Source organism: Gorilla gorilla, chromosome 16 (assembly GCF_029281585.2).
Source record: "Gorilla gorilla gorilla isolate KB3781 chromosome 16, NHGRI_mGorGor1-v2.1_pri, whole genome shotgun sequence".
Classification (NCBI taxonomy): domain Eukaryota; kingdom Metazoa; phylum Chordata; class Mammalia; order Primates; family Hominidae; genus Gorilla; species Gorilla gorilla.
The window spans coordinates 56,052,569-56,078,690 of record NC_073240.2 but is presented as its reverse complement, the minus strand read 5'-3'; the positions used below and the strand labels follow the sequence as shown (position 1 = coordinate 56,078,690).

The 26,122-nt window shown below is 40.8% G+C and overlaps 1 protein-coding gene across 8 annotated transcripts in view; it reads left to right on the top strand.

Annotated features, from left to right (window-relative positions):
• RAB27A (RAB27A, member RAS oncogene family) overlaps positions 1-26,122 on the top strand; it is a 93,718-nt gene that overhangs the window by 11,035 nt on the left and 56,561 nt on the right. For 2 of the 8 annotated variants that reach the window (XM_019010805.4, XM_063698560.1), the window contains 2 exons: positions 2,096-2,167; positions 15,272-15,391. Coding sequence is in view for 1 of the 8 variants with exons in the window: in XM_063698560.1 (XP_063554630.1) it covers positions 2,096-2,167; positions 15,272-15,389 (190 nt within the window). In the remaining 7 variants the exon portion in view is untranslated. Of the gene's footprint in view, positions 1-2,095; positions 2,168-13,793; positions 14,688-15,271; positions 15,392-25,531; positions 25,635-26,122 lie in introns of those variants that run through there. The other 6 variants (XM_004056221.5, XM_063698557.1, XM_063698558.1 and 3 more) reach the window with 5 other exon arrangements.

The window sequence follows — 26,122 nt, the reverse complement described above, 5'->3', positions numbered from 1 at the left end:
AGACATGAGCCCTGAGCTGGAGGCAGAGATAAAGGGTTTGTAATTTACTTATGTTCGTAGGGTAAGGTGTGTGGAGTAGAGAGCATTCAGCTCTGTTTGGACTCTCTGGTTTTGCAGGTACTTGTATGATTGAGGTCTAGTAATACTCATATTTTATTTATTGTCAAGTAAAATTAGATGCCTCTCTTACGAGGAATGCTGAAAGTTTTGTTCCTCCTTTCCTGTTTTTTTTTTTTTTTTGGTTGTTTGTTTTTCATCTGTATATGTTGCCCTTAAACAGAAGTTTACCATGTAGTGCTTTAGTCAGCCAACCTCCCATATGTGGAGTGAGAGTTTTGATTCCAATGTGGGGATGGAGGTGGGGTGCCAGATTTAGCAAACTAAAAAAAAGTTAAATTTGCATTGCAGAAAAACACTAAATAATTGTTTCCTATATCTTATGCATTATTTGGGACATACTTTTACTAAAAAATTGTTCTTTATCCAAAATGCACATTTAACTGGATGTCTTGTTTTGTGTCTGGCAGCCCTAGCTGGAGTTTATGTTTATGCATAGGAAATGCATCGATGGTGAAAATGTCCAAAGAATGATTGAGCCATGGCTGATTTTTGGTGATTGTGCATGTATCCAAAAGAGAAGATTTGTAAACCCAAGGAGTATTAGAATTAGAAGGAAGTTAGAGAACATGTCATTTTACTCTAGTCTTTTATAGTTAATGGAATTTACTCCAGAGAGGTTAAGTCACTTTGTCAAAGTCCCATAGAGTTAGTGGCAGAGCTGGAAGTGGGACTCTAGAACCAGCAGTTGTTCTGCTGCATAATCCCTTCCCTTAAGAGGTCATGAAGAAGTTGCTTATGTTTTCATGTTGACCTTTAATCACATCTCTAGCCATCCACTCAAGATCACCTCATTATCATACTGTCCTTCAGTCCCCAGATCCAACATGTGGCAGCCAAAGCCATTCTCATGAGACACCTTGACTTTTCTCTGAGAGCCGCATGACTGTTGAAAGCCCCATGTGGTTCTTGTCCCTGCTGTTATGCCAGAAAGCATGTAGTTCAATGTGGTTTTATTTTTTTTTATGGTTTTGTTAACACTTTTGACCCTCTGGAGCTTTGATTAAGGTGGTCTTACTGAGTATAATTCCACAACAACTAAGTGTTGTCTTATGGAAAGCCTGCTTGCTTTGAGTGGCCTATTCCCACAAAATTCCTCACCCCTTTTTATTTTGGTAGAATAAATATGGAAGATATACGTATGACAAGGACCAAGGTAGATAGACAGGTGTATGTGACTTGCTCACTAGAGATCTGTTCTTTTTAAACAAGATTTTATTATTTTTTATTGTAATTATTTGTACCTATTTAAAAGAAAGCAGCCTTGAAAATGAACTGCTTTCTCTAACTGCTGTTTTAATACCATATTTCAGAACCACTAATCTTGTTTTTTCATAGTCTCATTGGTTAATTCATATAAAGTCTTACCAGCTGCCAGGTCAAAGCATAATAATAAAATTGGTTGCCAAGAGACTGAAAAGTCTGTTCATTCTTATTTGCTACAGTTTATCTACCTTGGCCTGATCCCACCACCTGGGAGGCTGGTCAAGTCCTATCAGGGTATGGCTAAATACTAATCTGCTGTGTATTTGTATCGTTAAAAGCAAAGTCAAGGTCTAAATCAGCTAGTTAAACACAATAATATGATACTTTTGTTCTTGCTGTACTAGCCCTAATAAGGGGAGAAATGAAACATACAGAAATAGGTCATGACTTAAATGTTCATTTGCAAAACTAAAGAATTTTAAAATATAACCTATGATTGTGGTCAGGATTTCTTTGTTTCTTGCTAAGAAATCATTATGAAAATAGTGATTTTCATAATAAATCTCATCATTTCAAGGAAACAACTCCAAGAATGAGTGAAGAGGTGTAACAGTCCTTGAAAAGATAAGGCATTGTCCTCACAGTCAAATACTGGAGACCTAATGTGGCTTTTCTGATTAGGGACAAGGTCAGCTGTCCCAGGTCCCACGTCTGCCCTAGGCTGTGTATTGAAGTGGGTTGTGTAGTGAAGTGGGTTGTGGTATTTCCTCAGGTGGTGGCTCATTCCTGTGTTCCGGACCTCCTGCTTGAATGTGGAAGAATCAACACAGTCAGGAATCAGTAGGTCAGTTTTTAGTCTCCATATTCCTGATTATTAACTATGTGATATCACACCAGTGTCTGTCAGTTGGGGGTGATTTTCTCCCCTGCCCCACCCCACATGGGACATTTAGCAATGCCTGGAGACATTTTTGACTGTCACAGCTGGGGAGTTACTCCTGACATTTAGTGGGTGGGGGCCAGGGATGCTGCAAAACATTCTCAGTACACAGGAGAGCCCCCAGCAAAGGATTATCCTGCCTAAAATGTCAACAGTGCCGAGGCTAAGAAACCCTGCATTAGACAACTCATTCAACCTCTTTGGCTTGCAGTTTCCCAAGTTACACGTTCTTTCCATCATGTAAAACTAACTAAGCCTAACTACCACTGTTGTCTTTCTAACCTCTCCCTCACCCCAATTCTAAGTCAGTAAATGTGGGGTAGGGCTCAGGCTGTTTGTTTGTTTGTTTTTTTATTTATTTATTTATTTATTTATTTATTGTCTCCACACGGGATTCTGATTGGCAGTTGCAGTTGAGACTGAGAACCACTGCCCCCAGGGATCATGCGAAATGGGGTTCTCGTGGAGGTGCCAGGTTGGCCATAGGAGAGGAGTGGACCTTTTGGGAACAGCCTACCAGCAGGAGGAAGTGGGAGGCTGGTCTTCAGTGCCTGTCTATTGTGTGCTTCCACATGAGCGAAAGCCACGTGAGCAGGGGACCACAGAGAATGTGTACCTGAAGGGTTACACAGGGACTTGGGTTCTCAGTCTTTGCACGATAAGCTCGCAGCTGCCAGGAATGTCTACTTCCCAGATTTCCAGCTGACCAGCATACCCTGGAAAGGAAATAATAAAACTGGACAGTTTCTTTATTAACCCCCTGATTCTAGCTTCACTAGAGCTTCTCTGGGAGGTTGAAAATCTGTAACAAAAAACCTCACCTTGAGTCATCAGCCCATTTTGCCACCCAGATAAGGAAACCACATTTGTTACACTTACAGAATTGTGTAATTTAAGAGCTAGTAGGGACCTTGGAAATTGTAGCCCAGGCTCCCCTCCCAGAAATCCAGAGCTGTGCCTCAGGTCACATAGCTAATTGATGGCAGGGATGGTTCCAGAAGCCTGGTCTGATGGTTTCCTGGTGTGTTCTTTTTATGTTCTTATTCTAATACTTCTTGATTGGAACCAGTTGTACTGTGGACAATCCAAAATTGTATGTGTTGTTCAAAAGAAGTGACATCTAGATGGAACTTTGCTAACACCCAGAGTCTCTTCCTTGAACTCCTCTGAAATACATTAGGAGGTGAAACAAGTATATTATGATTTCCCTATGTTAAAGCAGTGCAGCAATATCCAAGTGCCTGCTCTGTGCCAGCTGCTGGTTAAAGGCCTGTACTGCTACTTTTCTGTTCCAATTCTTGCCCCTCCCCGCCATAGCCCATTCTTCACACAAAGCCAGTGATGTCCAAAAAAAGGAACTCACACTCTTGAGGGGCATGAGACAAAATTTTAAAAAATTAAAGGAATTCAATTCATATCCTTCTGCTTAAAATCCCTTACTTGCTTTCATTGTAATAAGTATAAGATCCAAATATGTACCTGTGGTCTGTAAGGGCCTCTGGTTTCTTTTTTTTCCTTCTCCTTTCTTTTCCTACCTTCCTTCCTCCCTTCCATTTCCCCTTCCCTTCTCCCTTCCTTCCCTTCCTTTCTCTTCTTCCTTCCCTTCCCTTCTTTCTTGTCTTTGTCACCCAGCTCACTGCAACCTCAACATCCTGGGCTCAAGTGGATCCTCCTGCTTCAGCCTCCCAAGTAACTAGGACCACAGGAGCGTGTCACCATGCTCAGCTAATTTTTGTATTTTTAATAGAGATGGGGTTTTACTATGTTGGCCAGGGTGGTCTCGAACTCCTGACCTCAAGTGATCTGCCTGCCTTGGCCTCCCAAAGTGCTGAGATTAGAGGCGTGAACCACTGTGCCTATCCTGGACTTTGTTTTTTAAATGAAACCAGAATGCCAGTTTATTGATATATGAGAAATGGAACTGCTAAGCAGAGTAGATTCCTTTTTTTGAGGACAGTGTACGCTTCCTTTAGGAAGAATAGCCAGGTGAAGCAAATATAAAAGGAGAATGCTACTGGGTAGGTATAGACTCAGGACCCAGTGAATTGGAAATCAAAAAGACCCAAGAGCTTTAATGCTGGAGAAAGATTACCATGTTAATGCTTCCTCAAAACTAGCTATACATGAAAATCGCACAGGGAGCTTTTGTTTAAAACATGCTCACAAAAGAGTGTAAATTGATTCAACCATCATGGAAGACAGTGTGGCGATTCCTCAAGGATGCAGAACTAGAATTACCATTTGACCCAGCAATCCCATTACTGGGTATATGCCCAAAGGATTATAAATCATGCTACTATAAAGACACATGCACACGTATGTTTATTGCGGCACTATTCACAATAGCAAAGACTTGGAACGAACACAAATGTCCATCAATGATAGACTGGATTAAGAAAATGTGGCACATATACACTGTGGAATACTATGCAGCCATAAAAAAGGATGAGTTCATGTCCTTTGCAAGGACATGGATGAAGCTGGAAACCATCATTCTGAGCAAACTATCGCAAGGACAGAAAACCAAACACCACATGTTCTGACTCATAGGTGGGAGTTGAACAATGAGATCACTTGGATACAGGAAGGGGAACATCACACACCGGGGCCTGTCAGGGGGTGGGGACTGGGGGAGGGATAGCATTAGGAGAAATACCTAATGTAAATTATGAGTTGATGGGTGCAGCAAACCAACATGGCACATGTATACCTATGTATCAAGCCTGCACATTGTGCACATGTACCCTAGAACTTAAAGTATATATATATATATAAAAACCATACCCACAAGAAACAACAACACATTTTTCAGTCTCTCCTTTGGTGATTCTAATTTATTAGGTTTGTGGCTAGGGCTTGGGAATCTATGTTTTATTTTAAATACTGCTCTAGTGATTGTTGGTGGACAACCTGGTTTGGGAACCAGTGTCTAGCTCACCTTTACTCCCAGCCTGAGTAAACTCAGGCTGGAAGAGATCATATGTCTCATGCAGAGTCACACAGCAAGTGAGTGGGAAGATAGAACTCAAATCTCCCTGTCCTCTCTATGCATTGTTCAAACAACATAGTAAGATTCTCAGGGAGAGAGGCAGCACAGCCTCGGAAATTGTTGGTTTCTTAGTTTTTTTCTCTATTTACATGAAACTAACCAGTCTAGTGTCAAACAGGAAATATACACAGCATAGTTTTTCTTTTTTTATTGCAAAGTGTCAGATTAGGACCAGTAACATCAGCACCACCTGGGAACTTAGAAATGCAGATTTTCAGCCCCACTCCAGACCTACTGAATCTGAAACTCTGGTGGGGCCTAGAGTCTGTGTTTTAAAACCATCTAGGTGACTCTGATGCACCCCGAAGCTTGAGAACCACTGTCTACAAGTACATTTCATGACTCAATCGCTGGTTAAGGCTGCTGACCTCGGCCTTTGTAGTTGATGAGTCATTAACATTGAGGCCTTAACTTTCCTAGGCATCTGCTTTCCTTGGTGATATTTATTCAAAACAGGTGACATTTATTCAAAAACTATTGTTGTAAGTCTTCATCAGAATGCCATACACAAGCGAGGGAATGGACTTTTATTGAGCACCTGCTGTATGTGAGACACTGTGTGTGAGGCTATTACTTATTTCATTTGATTCTCACAACCACCTTGCTAGGTCAGTATTATTATCCCTATTTTACAGATTTGGTATCTGAGGCTAGTAGAAGTTAAATATGATCTTGATGTACAGGCTATTTGCCTAACTGTAGTTGTACATTTTTGCCATCTGTTGTCTCCCTAGAACAGTGGCTTACAAACTTGATTGTGTATAACCAGAAAGCCCCTGGGAAGCTTGATATAAATGCAGATTCCCTAGGCCTCCCTTGCAGAGATCCTAATTCAGAGGCCTGAATGGGACCCAGAATTTTGCATTTTCATCACATACCCTAGGTGATTCTGCTGCCAGTCCTGGATCCATTTTCACCTGCCCTAATTGGTTGACCAGTTGACCCTCAAGGCTTCTCTGAGGTTCTGTGTTGTCCTGTGTTTTGTGGTCACAGGCCTCGGACACTGGGGTGGAGAAGAAATAGAGTATGGGAGGACAGGCCATGGGAGCCTTTATTAAGAGTCTTATCTGCCTGGCTCTTTCTGCTGTCTCTACTGCTTCTTAGAGGGTTCCTAGGCCATATTTTGGCTTTGAGTAACTTGTGATTCTTTCCATTATCTATCCCAAAGTTTGGAACTGTTCTTTTAGCAACTGTGCCCTTTTGTCTGTGGGGTGCATAGATGTAAGCAATTTCCTTCAGGCTGTAATTAATAACTGTGGAGTAGGGAGTTGCTTCAGCTTTTGAGTTCAGAAATGGTATTTCATCCGTTTGGTGATACAAGCCCTTATTTTTCAGGGATATAATTGACATAATTAGTGAATGACTTGGCTTAGAACTTAGAAATGCAGATTTTTCAGCCCCACGCCAACGTACTGAATTCACTAAATAATTAGAAAACTGGGCCGGGTGCGGTGGCTCACGCCTGTAATCCCAGCCCTTTGGGAGGCCGAGGCGGGCAGATCACAAAGTCAGGAGATCGAGACCATCCTGGCTAACATGGTGAAACCCTGTCTCTACTAAAAATACAAAAAATTAGCCGGACATGGTGGCGGGCGCGTATAGTCCCAGCTACTTGGGACGCTGAGGCAGGAGAATGGCGTGAACCCGGGAGGCGGAGCTGGCAGTGAGCTGAGATCGTGCCACTGCACTCCAGCCTGGGTGGCAGAGTGAGACTCCGTCTCAAAAAAAAAAAAAAATAATAATAATGATTAGAAGACTGAATAATCTGGTGCTATTATGAAGGAAAAAAGTGAAATGGAAATTAAAAACAAATTTCAGATATGATGCCTCTTCTTTGTGAGGTGGCAGGCTGATTTCTGTTCACAAGTTTAGAAGCGGCTACTGACATAAATACCCCAGGGCTCCTATAGTGTAAAAGAGTCATGTCTATGAAAATATAGTGGAAACCTGCCAGGCTTTTGTCCAGTAGAGAAATCAGAAATGTTGAACTATTAAATTTCTTTAATATGTTTTAGTCCCTGAAACAAAATGTGTGTTACAAAATGGGAAGGAAATTCACAAAAGCAAACATTGCAGCTTCCTGAAGTCCACTATATATAAAGCAAATTACAGGTTATGTTTCTAAGAATACTTTCTTTTTCTACCTGATACTAGGGTTGATAATAACAATATGCAAGTGAGTATAATAGCTACAGCTACCATATCTGTTAAGAGTTATACAAACATTTTCTCATTTAATCCTCAACAATCTTTCAAAGCAGATATTATCTTTCATTTTACAGATGATGAAACAGGTTGAAGAAGATGAAGTAATTTGCCCAATGCTGGGATATGGTTTCCCGGGATGCATGACTTTCAGCGCTATAACTCAGTCCCCACTAAACTGGGATGGTTGGTCCCACTGAGTGTCACCCAGCCTACTGACCCATAGTTGATAGTAAGGCCAAAGGGTTCTGAGTTGGACAAATGGTTAATGTATTGAAAATTGCCAACCTGCATCACAGAGCAACTTTCAGAACATTTTTTGGTGCCCATTTTTCTTCATTTTACACACAGTTCTAATAAGCTTGGTTATTTGGTTTCCAGGTGCCTTGTCAATTAAAAACAGTGCATCGGAAGGGGTAGGGGTTGTCCCAGGAAGGCACACTGATTACTGTGGTGAGGGATAGCTGCCTGACAGCAAAGGTGAGGGGAGGGAGAAGGAAATATAAATGAACAAAAGACACGAAATAAATACAGCGGTCAGGAGCCATTTATTATGGAGGCAAACAGGCTGGTCTCGAACTCCTGGCCTCAAGTGACCTGCCCGCCTCTGCCTCCCAAAGTTCTGGGATTACAAGTATGAGCCATCATGCCCTGCCAAATTTACCAAAGTTATATGTGGACATTGTTCTACAAGGGCTGTTACAAAAAACCAGTAGACTCCTCTCCCCCAGCCCATTTCCTGCTCTCCAGAGTTAACCACTGAAGTCTTGCAGTAGTTTATACATCTAGTCTCTAAATGACACATTTATATTTCTGTGGTCAGTTTTTCAGTTTTAGTCATTATCTATTGATACTTTATTACAGAAGAAGAGAATTTAGCTCATTCCTCCATCCACCCCTGCCACAAGTATACCATTTTCATCTCATCTTTCTTACCTGAGTTTGTTCATTTGTTCCTACGTTTGTTTGTTCGTTCTTTCCTTCCCCTACTTAACAATTTATTTTTAAAAAAACTACTTTATGGGAGGTATTATTGACAGATAAAAAGTCTGTACATATTTAATGTATACATCTTGATGAATTTGGGGGTAATTATTCACCCATGAAACCATCGCCACCATCAAGGCCATAAACGTATCCATCACCTCCCAAGGTTTTATCCTGCCTGCTTTATTATTATTATTGCATTTTTGTGTGTGTGTGGTAAGAACAATTAACACTGGATCTATCTTCTTAGCAGATTTTCAGTATATGATACAATATTATTAGCTATAGACACTATACTGTATAATAGCTTTTCAGAACTTATTTATTTTGCATAACTGAAACTTGTTCTCTTTAACTATGACCTTCCCATTTCCCCCTCCTCCCAGTCCCTGGCAACCATCATTCTGCTCTCTGCTTCTGGGAGTTTGAGTTACTTTTTTTTAAATTAAAATTTTTTCTTTTAGAAACAAGATCTTGCTCTGCTGCCCAGGCTGGAGTGCAGTGACGTGATCATAGCTCACTGCAGCCTTGAAGTCATGGGCTCAAGCAATTGTCGCGCCTCAGCCTCTTGAGTAGCTGGGGCTACAGGAGTGGCCACCATGCTTGGAGAGTTTGACATTTTAGATTCTATATATTAAATATATGGGAGATCACATAGTATTTTTCTTTATGTGTCTGGCTTATTTAACTTAGTATAATATCTTCCACCTATCCGTATTGTCACAGGTGGCAGGATTTCTTTCTTTTTTAAGGCTGAATACTTTTTCATTGTATGTATAGACCACATTTTCTTCATTCATTCATTGTCAATGGACATTGAGGTTGTTTCTAAGTCTTGGCTATTGTGAATAATGCTGCAGTGAACATGGGAGTACAGATATCACTTAGAAATCCTGATTTCAATTCTTTCAGATGTATTATACCCAGAAGTAGGATTGCCAAATCCTATGGTATTCTATTTAAAAAATTTTTGAAAACATTTTTTTAAAGAAGCTCCATAATGTTTTCCATAGTGGCTGTACCAATTTGTATTCCCACCAACAGCGTACAAGGTTCCCTTTTCTCCACATCCTTGCCAACACTTATCTCTTGTTTTTTTTTTTTTTTTTAAATTAGCCATCCTAGCAGATGTGAGGCAATCAAAATCATTGCGGTTTTGATTTGCATTTCTCTGCTGATTAGTGATGTCGAGCACTTTTTCATATACTTTTTGACCATTTTTTATGTATTCTTTGAAAAAATGTCTATTCAGGTCTTTCGCCCGTTAAATTTTTTTTCTTTTGGGGGGTGTTTTTTTGGTATTCAGTAGTATGAGGTTCTTGTATATTTTGGATATTAACCCCTTATCAGATTTACATTTTTTTCCCTTCTATAGGTTGCCTTTTCGTTTTTTTCTTTTTTTTTTGAGGTGGAGTGTCATTCTGTCACCTGGCTGGAGGTCAGTGGCACAACCTCTGCTCACTGCAACCTCTGCCTCCAGGCTCAAGTGATTCTCGTGCCTCAGCCTCCTGAGTAGCCAGGATTACAGGTGCCCACCACCGTGCCCAGCTAATTTTTGTATTTTTAGTAGAGATGGGGTTTTGCCATGTTGGTCAGGCTGGTTTCAAACTCCTGCCCTCAAGTGATCTGCCCTCTTTGGGTTCCCAAACTGCTGGGATTACAGGTGTGAGCCACCATGCCTGGCCAGTTGCCTTTCCATTTTGTTGTTTCCTTTGCTGTGCAGCAGCTTTAGTTTGATGTAATCCCACTTTTTTTGGTCTTTTTTTTGTTGTTGTTGTTAGATGGAGTCTCACTCTGTCACCCAGGCTGGAGTGCAATGGAGCAATCTTGGCTCACTGCAACCTCTGCCTCCTGGGTTCAAGTGATTCTCCTGCCTCATCCTCCCAAGTAGCTGGGATTACAGGTGTGCACCACCATGCCCCAGTTAATGTTTGTATTTTTAGTGGAGACGGGCTTTTACCATGTTGGCCAGGCTGGTCTTGAACTCGTGACCTCAAGTGATCCACCTACTTTGGCCTCCCAAAGTCCTTGGATTACAGGCGTGAGCCACTGTGCCCGACCGGATTATTTAGAGTATCTCTTATTATTATTTGTACCTCTGTGGTATCAGTTGTAACACCTCTTATTTCATTTATAATTTTATTTATTTGAGTTTTTACTCTTTTTTTAGACTAGCTAAAGTTTTGTCTCTCTCTCTCTATATACATATATATATATATATATATATATATATATATATATATATAATTTATTTATTTTTTAAGGACGGATTCTTGCTGTGTCACCCAGGCTGGAGTGCAGTGGTGCAATCTCAGCTCACTGCAACTTCTGCTTCCCAGGTTCAAGTGATTCTCCTGCTTCAGCCTCCCAAGCAGCTGGGATTACAGGCACCTGCCACCACGCCTGGCTAATTTTTGTATTTTTAATAGAAATGGGGTTTCGCCATGTTGGTCAGGCTGGTCTCAAACTCCTGACCTCAGGTTATCCACATGCCTTGGCCTCCCAAAGTGCTGGGATTACAGGCGTGAACCACCACACCCAGCCAGTTTTGTCAATTTTGTTTATTTTTTCAAAAAACAGCCTTAGTTTTATTCATCTTTTCTTTCTTTTCTGTTTTTTTTTGTCTCTATTTCATTTTGGCTCTAATTTTTTATTATTTCATTCTTTGTTCTAATTTTGGGCTTAGTTTGTTCCCTTTTTTCTAGTTTGTTGCAGTATAAACTTAGGGTGTTTACTGGAGATCTTTCTTTTTTCTTAATGGAGGCATTTATCACTGTAAACTTCCCTCTTAAAACTGCTTCTCCTGAATCCCCTAAAATTTTGATGTGTTGTATTCTATTTTCATGTATCTCAAGATTTAAAAAAAATTCCTTTTGATTTTATTTGGCCCATTGGCTGTTCAGGATTATGTTACTAAATTTCCACAGATTTGTGAATTTTTCAGTTTTCTTCCTGTTATTGATTTCTAGTTACATATCGGTGTGGTCAGAAAAGATATTTAATATGATTTCGATCGTCTTAAATTTGTTGAGACTTGTTTTGTGGCCTACTGTATGTTCTATCCTGAAGAATATTCCACGTGCACTTGAGAAGAATGTATATTCTCCTCTAGTTGGATAGAAAGTTCTGTATGTGCCTGTTAATTCCATTTGTTCTATAACGTTGTTCAGATCTGCCATTTCCTTATTGATTTTCTATCTGGACGATCTGTTCATTGTTGAAAACAGGGTATTCAAATCCCTCACTATTATTGTATGGTTATCTATTTCTCTTTTCAGTTTGGTTAATATTTGCTTTATATATTTAGGTGCTTTGATGTTGGGTGCCTACATGTTTACAACTGTTATATCTGCTTGATGAATTCACCTCCTTGTCACCACATAACTACCTTCTTAGTCTCTTGGGACTGTTTTTTACTTGAAGTCTATTCTGATACAAGTATAGTCACCCCTGCTTTCTTTTGGTTTCCATTTGCATGAAATATTTTTTTCCATCCCTTTACTTCCAGTCTGTCTGCCCTTAAATCTAAAGCAACACTCTTTCAGGCAGCAAATAATTGTATCTTATTTTTTATATATATTCTGTCATTCTATGTCTTTTATTTTTTATTTTTATTTTTATTTTTATTTTTGAGATGGAGTCTCGCTCTGTCGCCCAGGCTGGAGTGCAGTGGCGCTATCTTGGCTCACTGCAACCTCCGCCTCCCGGGTTCAAGCAATTCTCATGCCTCAGCCTCCCTAGTAGCTGGTATTACAGGTGCCCTCCACCACGCCTGGCTAATTTTTGTATTTTTAGTAGAGATGGAGTTTCACCACATTGGCTAGGCTGGTTTTGAACTTCTGACCTCAAGTGATCTGCCCGCCTTGGCCTACCAAAGTGCTAGGATTACAGGCTTGAGTCACCGTGCCCAACCTCTATGTCTTTTAGTTGGAGAATGTAATACATTTACATTTACATTTAAAGTAATTATCGATAGATAGGGACTTACTATGCCATTTTGTTCATTATTTTCTATTTGGTAGTTCGTTCTTTCTTTTCTTCTTCTCTTGGTGTGCTGAGCTGCTTTTTAAGCAGATGACCACCATTCTGTCTGTTTTGAGTCCCTATGTTACTGTCCCCCAAATTCCAGAAGTTTTGGGGTTCTGAATCCCTGAGACTTTCTGGAGATTCTGTGATGAGTTCCTTCTTGGATTTCCCTACTGGCAGATAGAGTCAGCTTTCCGAGGTCTGCTAATCAGTTACCTCTAGTCCATCTACTCTGTAGCTTCTACCATTTTGTTGCTTCCACTACCTGATCTTTGTCCTTGTGAGTTTATGTCTAAAAGAAATAAAACATTCTTTATTGCTATATTAGTGAGATTTTGGGAGGCAGCAGAACCACATGTACATGTTGAGCATGCCATCTTTATTCTGAAGTCTGAAAGATATTTTAGAAAGCTTTCAATACAAAAGCATCCAAAAAAGGTTTTGTTGCTTTAAGCAGACTATGAAAAATGGTATTGTCATAATTTTACTTGCTATTCAAATTATAGTTCCAGAGTTAGGAATGTTAGTATTACCTGGGCATCACCTGGGTGCTTACTAGGAGAAATACAGACTCCTGAGCCCCCTACAGGATTTTTTTGTTTGTTTTTGTTTTTTTGAGACGGAGTCTCACTCTGTCACCCAAGCTGGAGTGCATTGGTGCGATCTCGGCCCACTGCAAGCTCTGCCTCCCGGGTTCACGGCATTCTCCTGCCTCAGCCTCCCGAGTAGCTGGGACTACAGGCGCCCACCACCACACCTGGCTAATTTTTTGTGTTTTTAGTAGAGACGGGGCTTCACCGTGTTAGCCAGGATGGTCTCGATCTCCCCCTACAGGAATATTGAATCAGAATTAGCATTTTGAAAGATCCCTAGGAGATTCCTATATATCCTGATGGTTGAGAAGTGCTAATATGAACTTGTAATTAAAGGAAGCTAACTCTAATGAATTTTAATCTGGGATTTAAAAATCTTGATACATTTTCTTACTAAATTGTTCTCAAAATTCTCGAGGTTGCTGTGTGATATAAAAAAGAAAGGGGTGCATTTTCATGAGATTTTCGTCAGGTGTGAAACGAAAATTCCATTTCATTTACCGTGAGAAGAGATGTCAGACTGGTTGTGCTCAGACTTTTCTTAGTTGCCCACAGTTCTTGAGGCCGGTGGTGGTTTTTTTAGATTGGACAGATTGAGTCTTCAGTCACACGTTGAGCTGCCATAATGAAAGCGTAGCTTCTCCTAGAGGCAAGGGATAGATTGATTAGTTCTATGTCCGACATTTCACCCAATAATTCATAAGTGCTCAATAAGTGATTGTGGGGTGAATGAATAAAAAACAAGATACAACCCCTGTCTTCAAGATTGTCACAAAGCAACAGCAAAGACCAAGAAATAAAATGAATAATTAGCATACAGGGGTGACCAGTTCTAGAAACAGTAAGCACAGGGAAGGTGTATCCAGCTCAGCATTGCTGGTACAAGGAGCCAAGGAGCTGATTCTCTTAGTGAACAGAACTTGGTGGATTTAGAGCAGCAGCTCTCACACTTTAGTGTGTATCAGAATCACCTGGAGTGCTTGTTGAACCACAGACACCTGTGCCCTATCCTCAGCATTTCTGATTCAGTTGGGTGGGCCCAAGAATGTGCAAATCTAATAAGTTCCTAGAAGATGCTGATAATACTGGTCTTGGAACCACAGTTTGAGAACTGCTTAACTTAGAGAATTATAAAACGTACTGATGGCTGGACTCTAGCAGCTTATAGGAAGGAGGCAGGTGATACTGAAGGCAGAAGCTTAAGGAGCAGGGATTTTATTGTGGAGATTGTGGGGAGCCATTAACAAGAGAGTGATGGACTCTCATTTGCCTTTTGGAAAGATCACTTTGGGTGTGGTGTGGAGGATGGATCAGAGTCAAGAATACGTGGGGACCAGAAAACCAAATAAGTGGTTTATTATAGCCATCCAAGAAATAATAAAAACTTGGAGTAAGAGCAAGAAGATGAATATCCTTAGGACTTGGTGGCCAATTGGAAGTGGGAGGGGCAGAGAGGGAGGAGTTAGTGAGAACCATCAGATTTCTGGCCGTGTTGGGATTGTGTGATTCAAGACACAGGAAGAGAAGTGGGTTTGAAGCAAGGTTGTGGAGAAAAGCAAAGGAGGTGAGTACGGGACATGCTGGATTTGAGATGCCAGCAAGATATCTGGGTGGACTCACTTGTAGGCAGTTTTACTTATGAAATTGGAGGCCAGCTGCAAGGTCTGGTAAGTAATCTAGCCCCATCCCTCCTGCCACTTCCATTTGATCCCCCATATTGTTTGTTTGGATCAGGCATTGTATTTGTAAGCAACAATATGAATATAACCTTTAAGGGCCTTGAGAATACAATACTTTTCTAAATGTTTTCTCAAGAAAACAAATGTTCTACTTTTTTGATTCACGGGGTAGGTGGGCGGAAGAAAGAGCTGAAGTGCAGAGTCTTCTAACACCAGAAGAGGTTAATAAAGCCGCCCTCTGAGTGGCCAGTCGAACTGGAACTTGGTAAGCTTGAAAGGGGCAAAAATCACTTGACTGGTCTGCAGTGCCATATGACGAACAGCTGAGACTAATTAGCTGGATTGTGGGTTTTTAGAGCGATGCCTGTTTTGAAAGTTGATGGAGCGAACTGCTTTTCCAAAGACTCTTTTGAAAAACTTTTTAAGTAGGCCATTCTGACTTTAACATTTCTCTTTGTCTTAACATTAGACAAAAAGTAACCTTCCTGAAGAGGACATGTGATTGGAAGTTGTCAGTTGTTGAAGCGTTGGTAACTCCAGTCTCTAACGTTTTAGAAAATCATAACAAGCGGTTCTCTACCCTGTAAAGGTATGGTTTTGTATTTATCTTTTTTTTTTTTTTGGTAGTGGTTTTGAGCTCTGTCATGTCAATTTTTATGCGCTTAAATTATGTGCAATATAACATACAATACCATTGCACGTACTGTTTTTAAACTAAAGACTTAATGATGCCTACTAAATTTCTTGGGATTAGTTTGAAAAGTGCATTTTCAGTGACCAGGGAGTGGGTATGAATACTGACTGCATTCTTCCTTTCTTTTCTGTACTTGAATAAAGAAACATAGGTTTTTACTTTCAGGAAATTGTTGAATATGAGAGCTGATTAGGAAATTGAATTATTTTGAGAGTCTTGTTTATCCTCTGAGGGTTGTTTGACAAAAATTCAAGCTTATTGGTGTTTTGTTTTTGATAGTATTAATAGCTTTTTTTTTGTTTTGTTTTGTTTTTTAAATTTGAGACAGAGTCTTGCTCTGTCGCCCAGGCTTGAGTGCAGTGGTACAATCTCGGGTCACTGCAACCTCTGCCTCCCAGGATCAAGTGATTCTCCTGCCTCAGCGTCCTGAGTAGCTGGGACCCCACGCTACCATGCCTGGCTAATTTTTGTATTTTTAGTAGAGATGGGGTTTCACCATGTTGGCCAGCCTGCTTTCTAACTCCTGACCTCAAGTGATCTTCCCACCTGGGCCTCCCAAAGTGCTGGGATTACAGGCATGAGCCACCGTGCCCGGCCTAATAGTGTTAATAGTTTTAATGGAGGAATGTAAGTGTGTGTTTTAGTATAAGGTTTATTTCTTCTGGGAATTAAATCTGCTTTTAAATTAGTGTTAATTCTGTTAGGTTTGATAAGGGTATTGTTATGTAAGGAAATGTACATATATTTTAGAAATACAAAATGAAGTATGCCGGAGTGAAAGATCTGGGTGCTGAGTGTGATGGGAGATTTCATTATATAATTCTACTTCTGGATATTGTGTTAGTTTACTAGAGCTGCCATAACAAAGTACCATAAACTGGGTGGCTTTAAAACTGTGTGATTTCAAAAACAGAAATTTATTGCCTCACAGTTCTGGAGCCTGAAAGTCTAAGATCAAGCTGTCAGCGGGGTTGGTCCCTTTTGAGGACTGTGAGGGAGAATCCGTTCCAGGCCTTTCTGCTTAGCTGTGGATGGCTGTCTTCTCCCTATGTCTCTTCATGCCATCCTCCCTGTGTTCATATCTGTGATCCCAGTTCCTTTCTTGTGAAGAGACCATGAGGGTGGATTAGGACCCACCCTAATGACCTCTTTTTAACTTGATTCCCTCTATGAAGGTCCTAGCTCCAAAAAACATTGTATTATGAGGTACTGGGAGTTAGGGCTTCAACATGTGAATTTTAGGGGGACACAATTCAATCCATAACCGACATGTCCGAAAAGCTTCATAATATGACATTTTAAAGATTTGCCTCAAAATGCATGCAGTAAACATTTGTTAAGCCCAGTGCCTGGACTGGGCTGGATTTTGAGTGTGTGAAGATGCATAAGACATGGTTCCTGTCTACTAACCCATGGTTTAATCAAATATAGGGATCTAACTTTGTGAGTGTGTATGTGTTTACTTGTTGCTTCCATTGAGTTGTAGCCACTCTTAACACTTGTGTGTCCCTGGGAGCACAATCAGGGTCCTGACACAGGGACAGCCTAACCACAAGAGACACCTGGAAGGGTTCCCGTGCTCTGAGCACCCATAAGCATAGATTAAGAGAGTGGAAGGACTTCATATTCACCCAGTCCTTTCTTCTCATTTTACAGATGAAGAAATTGAGGCTCAGAAGTGCTAAAGTCATTTGCTAATTTGTATTAGCGCCAAGGCATCCTTCAGAATATCCTGGCTTCCATTCCAGTGTGGTGACCAAACAATACTGTTTTCTTTGCCACAAACTCATGCTTTTCACCTGGGAATGAACCCCAACCCCCATTATCAGAAGTCACTGTGGGAAAGAGCCTTCCTTGATAAAAAGCTGACATTCTCTGTCAAGGTTCTTGGATTATAAATACCAAAAAAAAAAAAAAGATGTTTTGGGGATGAGTGTTTATTCATGAGGGCATTTTATCCATAGAATGAAGTTGGATTTAATACATTCCAAAGGAGTTTACCCCCATCTTGGCTGCTCTCTCTGTCTCTTACCACTTTCTCCTTGTCACTTGTTGAAATAGTTAAGTCACAGAGGTATGACCCTGCAGCCATAAGAATACAAACAACCATTTTTCTTCTTTCTTGGTGCTTCTGCTGCCCACAAGACAGGAACTGTGGCAGAAAGGGAACGGTCTGGTGAAATCTTGCTGGCTGGCAGGAAGGCACCACGGCAACTAGGCTGCCTCTCTCTGCGGCTGTTTCAGCTTCCGCCCTCTCTGGACCCTCGGTACCTGAGTGCTCATAGGGGAAACTGTCTTCTTCCTGCCTCCATTTCTGTTTTTCCTTAGTAGGATTAAGGCTTCTTGAGATATCTGCTCATCTTTTGCTATTATTCCTTTCTTCTCCCTTTGAACTTGTTTGATTTAGAGCCAGAGCTCAGGCTATAGCATACGTGATAGCTGATGAGTCATGTGAAGCCCATTAAAAGCAAAAGCTGATTATCACAAGAACCATTATTTATTTGTGCTGTCTATGCAACAGCACATTTTCTTGTGTGCTTCTGGTGTTGCTGCAGCGTGGCTGGGGCCCTGCCCTCTTGGCAGAGCAGAGGTCCCGTGGTGTAGGCTGGGGGGCAGGTAGGGGAAGTGGGTGATGGATGAGATGGGGTGCTGCTTGAGAAATGAGCTATCTTTGTTGCTGCTTCTCTGAAGGCAGAATCTGCTTTGCTCAAACACGGGTATAAATCATCCTTTCAAGAGCTGAGAGCATCCATTTTTGTTTGTTTTTCTTGTTTCCCCCGTTTTATACTCTATCAGGCCTCCTTTCTTGATGACATAGTCTAAGCTGGAATCTTTTAGCTATCTTTTAGCTAGATGGTAAATCCAGCAAATAGCTCAATGATAAGTCCATTCATCCAGCAAACAGTGAATGGATTTGCCATTTTCACACGGAGAAGGCCCAGACCACTTCAAGTTTGTACCTCTGTGGTGTGGCAACTGAGCCAGCCTGTGGACAATCACTGCTTGAAAAATCTCCTTCCTAGTGTCCTTCTTGTATCTGTCTTGCTGCTCCTTACATTTTTGTTCTCTCTTCACTCTAAATGTCCATCTCATTTTTCCCATGGCCTCAGGAAATACTGTTATGTTGATGACACTGAAATTCATAGCCATATTCTTCTTGTGAGCCCTAGGTCTGTTTTCCAAATGCAAATTAAACACAACTCCCTTGATGTCCCTCAGACATGAGAGATGTTTAACTGGTTGTGTACCGTACAGTGTAATGTGGTAGTTGAGAGTGTGTCTGAGTTCACATCTTGGTTCTGCCATTTCTGGCTGTGTGACCTTGGGCAACTTTATTAACCTTTCTGTGCATTGGTTTTTTTCATCTGTAGATTTAGGGACCTTATACGGCTGTTGTGAAGACTAAATGAGTTAGTGCTTTAAAGGATTTAGAATAGTGCTTAGTGTTAGTTCTAATAATTATCATCTTCTCAAACCATCTTTTCCTTTTTCAGTTCATGTTACACCATTTATTTACCAAACTAAAAGTTTTGGTTATCTTTAATTTCTATACTAGTCTGTTAAGAAGTTATATTGATTTCTACCTCCTAAATATATCTCAAATTAATCACTTCTTTTTCATCCCTACTGTCACCAACACAATTCAAACCCTCAAAATCTCTCTCCATATGTCTTAACCAGTTCAAACTGTTATAACAAAGTACCATAGACCGGATAGCTTGCAAACAACAGAAATTTATTCCTCACTGTTCTAGAGGCTGAAAGTCTGAGATCAGGGTATCAGCATGCTCAGATTTTGGTGAGAGCTCTCTTCCAGGTTGCAGACACTTGACTTTTCACTGTATTCTCACAAGGCAGAAAGGTAGCTCTCTGGCCTCTTCTTATAGGGGCACTAATCCCCTTCATGAAGGATCTATCCTCAAAACCTAATTACTTCCCAAAGACCTGCCTCCTTATACCATCACATTGGGGATTAGATTTCAACATACAAATTTTGGGGAGACACAAACATTCAGTCGGTAACATTAGAGCCTTCTGATGCTCTGTGTATTTCCAGTCTCCATGTGGCTGCCATAGAGATCTTTCTAAGGCACACATCTCATGGTCCTCTCCTGCATAAAGAGCCCGTGGTGGCCTTCTGTTGCCCAGAGGATAACACACAAACTTTTTAGTGCCATGTCACAGTCCTTTTAGACCCAGGTCTCAAACACTTTCCCATGTTTTCAGCCTCTGTTCTGGATACATTCTCCCCCTACCTCCATGCATCCCTTCAGCCACATCCACTGCTGAAGTCCTTTAATGCATCCTAAGTAACCTTAGCCTCTTACACCTTTGCAAGCGCAAAGCCTCAAACCCTTACCTGCCCGCATCAGTCAGCCCAAGATGTGTTCCCTCCTGACGGATTTAAACCTGGTCTTTTTTTTTTTTTTAAATTTTGAGCATCAGGCATTCCTTACCAAATTCCATCAAAACTCAGTTACATGTTTTGGATTGGCATCAAGAATTATTTGCTTATAGTTTCTGTTATCTTGAAAGGATAATGCTTATTTGGCTGACATGTGAGGTAAAGTCGTTCCCTACATTATCTAGTGCACTGTGTAATTTTTGTCTGTTCACATTTGTCACTTGTCCTTATGTGTGCCTGTACACTCACATTCTGACTTTAGTCCTTAGCTCAGATGCCCCTGTGTGAAGTTTTTCTGATTCCCTCCTTAGACATCGTGGGCTCCTTCTTCTCCCTCTTGTGCTATCTCCCCAGCCCTCCCATCTCCCCAACGGCTTGTGCATACTTCTGTTACAGTTCTTCTTCTTCTTTTTTTCTTTGAGACAGAGTTTTACTCTTGTCGCCCAGGTTGGAGTGCAATGTGCGATCTCGGCTGGCTGCAATCTCCGCCTCCTGGGTTCAAATGTCTCTCCCGCCTCAGCTCCGCAAGTAGCTGGGATTACAGGCATGCGCCGCCACGCCTGGCTAATTTTGTATTTTTAGTAGAGATGGGGTTTCACCATGTTGGTCAGGCTGGTCTTGAACTCTCAACCCCAGGTGATCCGCCCACCTCGGCCTCCCAAAGTGCTAGGATTACAGGCATGAGCCACCATGCCGGGCCCTATAGTTCTTCTTTCCATGCATTTTCCTTGGGCATTTCCACAAACAGCTTACCTATTAGACTATTGCTCTTCTAGAGCCACATTCTTGGTGCTTAACATAGTGGCACATCCACAATTCTTGTTTGTTAGATGTTTAATTGATGTGCTTATGAGCTACTGCTTAAATGACTAAATGAATTTCAGTCATTTAAACCAGCTCTCTCCCTCCTCAGTGGCATCAAGCTTTACTAGTATATCTTTGGATCATTGGTGGAGGCCAATTTACTTATCAAACCTCATTTAAAATTATTAACAGATTTTGGAGAGGTATATGTATGCTATTCTGCATTTAACTTCTGTTATATTTGAAGTACATTTAATATATATTTTTTGGGAAATACTTTCCTATGTGTTGTGAACACTACAACCCTTTCCCACATCCTCCTATGCTTCGTAATTTTGATAATTTCACATTTGTCATTTGAGCCAAGTTTATTTTTCTCTAAAACAGCTTAAAATTTCTGTTAAAAAACAGATCCCCATTTATTCTAGCTTATAGAGGTTGGAAAAATGTTTAAAATCTAAACGTGATTAAAGGTTTGTAGAAATCACAAAATAAAGATTTTGGCTGGGCACAGTGGCTCACACCTGTAATCCCAGTACTTTGGGAGGCTGAGGCCGGCTGATAACCTAAGGTCAAGAGTTTGAGACCAGCCTGGGCAACATGGCGAAACCCTGTCTGTACTAAAAATAGAAAAATTAGCCGGATGTGGTGGTGCATGCCTGTACTCCCAACTACTTGGGAGACTGAGGCATGAGAATCACCTGAATCCAGGAGGCAGAGGTTGCAACGAGCCAAGATCATACCACTGCACTCCAACTCCAGCCTGGGTGACAGAGCGAGACTCTTGTCTCAAAAAACAAAAACAAACAAACAAACAGAAAAAGTAACCCTGGCTATAGTTGAGAGACTCTTTGGAGTCAGGTGTGGACTAAATGTTGTATTCTCTTATGATGTTTAATGTGGTTTTTTGTAAGACTAAAGACTCCAGAATTCTGTTACAGAGTTGTTTGCTGATTTGTTTCTTTTGTGTAAGTGCCCTTTTCATTTCTAGATCATGGTTACTCTAACATCGTTCCTCAAATATATGCATTTCATGGAGTTAAATGAAACACAGACTTTAGGACAATTAAATATAGACTAATGGAAAAACTTGGCAAAGTTTTTTTAAGTGGGTCCTAAATTATTAGCTAGAATTCAGAAATTTGGGTTCGGCTTCTTTAATTTTAAAATTAAGAAGAGACATGGGCTGGCCTCTTTAACATACAGTGTTGAATTACAGAATGCATAAACGTTATTCCTTGTCTCTCTTAAGATACTTGGCATTTTTATAATCTAGTGCCCTACTTTCTAGGTATTAAATGGGGGAACCCAACTGCTAATAGTTAAAATTAAATATAGTACTGTGTTCAGAAGAAAATTCGGATGATAGCTAATGCATTTTCGATGTTTCTCTAGAGGGTGAAACACCATTTCTGTTTAAAGCATTCTACTATAATTCTTCCTCTAGTGACCGCATCTCAAGTAACTTTTTTTTTTTTTAAGCCCAAGGCGGGAGCGACTTATATAAATGTAATATGGCACATTTGAAGACTGGTTTTGGGTAAGGTCACCTCAAGGACCTGGCACCTAATAAGTATTTCACTCTTTAGCCATTCAAATATTTATTAATTACCCTGAGAACTACCTCCCTTTGCTCTCCCCTACCCCCTGGCGAATGCAAAAGGAAGAAACAGAATTACTTTGAAAGAGAAATTCTAGGTAGAAAGTATGAGAAAAGAGCAGAAACCAGGAAAGTGAGAGAAGAAGCTAGAAGAAAGGAAAGAAAAATATCAAAGGCGGAATAAATATAAAAGCTGGTAAATTAACAGATTAAGGGAAAAAAGTAGCAGTCTCCTTGATACATGCTGAAACAAAATGTGATAAAGTTGACACCCATTCATAATACTCATACTTAGCAAACTAGGATAGATGAACTTCCTTAACCTGATAAAAATAGGTACCAAAAATCTACAGCAAATGTCATTCTTAATAGTGAAATGTTAGAATCAAGACATGACGAGACTGGGCTGGGAGTGGTGGCTCACACCTATAATCCCAGCACTTTAGAAGGCTGAGGCAGGTGGGTGGCTTGAGCCCAGGAGTTCCAGACCAGCCTGGACAAGGGAGGCTGGGGCGGGACAGTCACCTGAGCCTGGGAGGCTGAGGCTGCAGTGAGCTGTGATTGTGCCATTGCACTCCAGCCTGGACAACAGAGTGAGATCTTGTCTCAAAAAACAAAACAAAAAAAAAGAAAAAAAAGAGATAAGACTACCTGTATCACTATGTCTATTCACTGTTTTTTTGTTTTGTTTTGTTTTTACCTATTTTTTTTTTCTTTGAGTCAGAGTCTCACTCTGTTGCCCAGGCTGGAGTGCAGTGGAGTGATCTCGGCTCACTGCAAGTTCTGCCTCCCGGGTTCACGCCATTCTCCTGCCTCAGCCTCCCGAGTACCTGAGACTACAGGTGCCTACCACCACGCCTGGCTAATTTTTTTGTATTTTGAGTAAAGACGAGGTTTCACTGTGTTAGCCAGGATGGTCTGGATCTCCTGACATTGTGATTCGCCCGCCTCGGCCTCCCAAATTGCTAGGATTACATGCATGAGCCACCGCGCCTGGCCGACTTTTTATAATTAGACTAAAAGGTAAGATTAGAAAGGAAGAAGTAATTTATTTTTACCTAATATGTTTAACAAATTGCTGGAATTAATATGGCTATGTAAGAAATAGAAGATACATGTTTAAAAGTTATCACTTACAGTAGTGACAAAAACAAAGTATCAATAAGTTGAAAGATGTACAATATCTTCATGAAAAGAGTTTATTGAAAACTTTTTTTTTTTTTTTTTTGGGATGGAGTCTCACCCTGTCACCCAGGCCAGAGTGCAATTGTGCAATTTTGGCTCACTGCAACCTCTGTCTCCCGAGTTCAAGCAATTCTTCTGCCTCAGCCTCCCGAGTAGCTGGGATTACAGGTGCATGCCACCATGCCCAGCTAATTTTGTATCTTTAGTAGAGATGGGATTGCACCATGTTGGCCAGGCTGGTTTTGAACTCCTGACCTCATGATCTACCCACCTCGGCCTTCCAAAGTGCTGGGATTACAGGCATGAGCCACTGCGCCTGGCCCGAAAACTTTTCAAAAAGATGCTTTTTTTTTTTTTTTGAGACGCAGTGAGTGATCTCGGCTCACTGCAACCTCCGCCTCCTGGGTTCAAGCTATTCTTCTACCTTAGCCTCCCAAGTAGCTGGGACTACGGGCACACGCCCCCAAGCCTAGCTAACTTTTTTTTTTTTTCGGTATTTTTAGGAGAGATGGGGTTTCACCGTGTTGGCCAGGCTGGTCTTGAACTCCTGATCTCATAATCTGGCTGCCTTGGCTTCCCAAAGTGCTGGGATTACAGGTGTAAGCCACAGCACCCAGCCAAAAATATTCTTTTCTTAGAGTTTATTTATTTATTATTTTTATTTTTTTTGAGACAGAGTCTAACTCTGTCACCCAGGCTGGAGTGCAGTGGCACGATCATGGCTCACTGAAACCTCTGCTGCCCGGGTTCCAGCAATTCTCTGCCTCAGCCTCCTGAGTAGCTGGGATTACAGGTGCCTGCCACCGCGCCTGGCTAATTTTTATATTTTAGTAGAGACGGGGGTTTCACCATCTTGGCCAGGCTGGTTTTGAACTCCTGACCTCGTGATCCACCCGCCTCGGCCTCCCAAAGTGCTGGGATTACAGGCCACCATGAGCCACCATGCCTGGCCGAGTTTTAGTTTTTAGAGCAGTTTTAGGTTCACAGTAATACTGAGTAGAAAGTACAGTTTCCATATATTCCCTTCCCTCCCAAACCCCCCAACATGCACAGCCTCCCCCACTATCAACATCCCATACCAGAGTGGTACGTTTGTTACACATGATGAACCTCTATTGACACATTATCATCCAAAGTCCATAGTTTAGATTGGAGTTCACTCTTGGTGTTGTACATTCTATGGGTATGTATACAAATGTATAATGACATCTATCTATGTTATAGTGTCACACAAAATAGTTTCACTGCCCTAAAAATCATCTGTTCTCTGCCTATTCATCTCTTTCACTTCCCCCACTCTAACCCCTAATAACTACTGATCTTTGTACTATCTCCACAGTTTAGCCTTTCCTAGAATGCCACGTAGTTGGAATCATACAGATTGGCTTCTTTCAGTTAGTAATATGCATTTAAGGTTCTTCCATGTTTTTTCATGGCTTGATAGCTCATTTATTTTTAGTGCTGAATAATTTCCCATTGTCTGAATGTACCACAGTTTATTTATCCATTCATCTACTGAAGAACATCTTGTTGCTTCTGAGTTCTGGCAATTATGAATAAAGCTGCTATAATAAATATCAGCGTGCAGGTTTTTGTGTGGACATGAGTTCTCCCTTCATTTGGGTAAATACCAAAGAATGTGATTGGATTGTACGGTAAGAGTAAGTTTAGCTTTGTAAACAACTGCCAAACTGTCTATAACAAAGGGCTTGTACCATTTTGCATTCCTACCAGCAATGAAGGAGAGTTCCGGGTTTCCACATCCTCACCAGCATTTGATGTTGTCAGTGTTTTGGATTTTGGTCATTCTGATAGGTATATAGTGATATCTCATTCTTGTTTTAATTTGCAATTCTCTAATAACATATGATATTGAGCATCTTCTCATATGCTTATTTGCCATTTGTATATCTTCTTTTGTGAGATTTGAGAATATTTTTAAAGGCACTAAAAATACATAAATAGATGGAGAAATATGCATGTACTTAGGTAGATAAATTAAACATCATGAACATGTCAATCTTCTTAATTTGATCTATAGATTTATGCAATCCCAATGCAATGCAATGCAATTCCAATAAGAATCCCCATATGGTTTTTGAGGAACTCAGATGGAAATGTGAAGGGTTCATGTCCTTGGTAAGGTGGGTACCAGTCGTAACAGGTATGAAGTTATATTTTAGGGTCATAGTGATTAAGGCTTTGTGGCACTGGCCCAGGGATGGTCAAAATGACCAGTGAAACCAAATGTAAAGCCCTGAAACAGATCCATTCATTTATTGCATATCACTGGGCAAAAGATAATTTTATGCAATAAATGGTGCCATGACGATTGTATATACTTAAGGGAAAAATAATGAAATTGGATCCCTACATATACCTTGAATTCTCAGTGTATTAAAGACTTAAATAAAAAGGCAGTATCTTTATAAACATAATATGAAATAATATCTTATTGCTTTAGATAAGAATTTCTTGGAGGCCGGGCGCGGTGGCTCACGCCTGTAATCCCAGCACTTTGGGAGGCCGAGGCGGGCAGATCATGAGGTCAGGAGATCGAGACCATCCTGGCTAACACAGTGAAACCCCGCCTCTACTAAAAATACAAAAAATTAGCCGGGCGTGGTGGCGG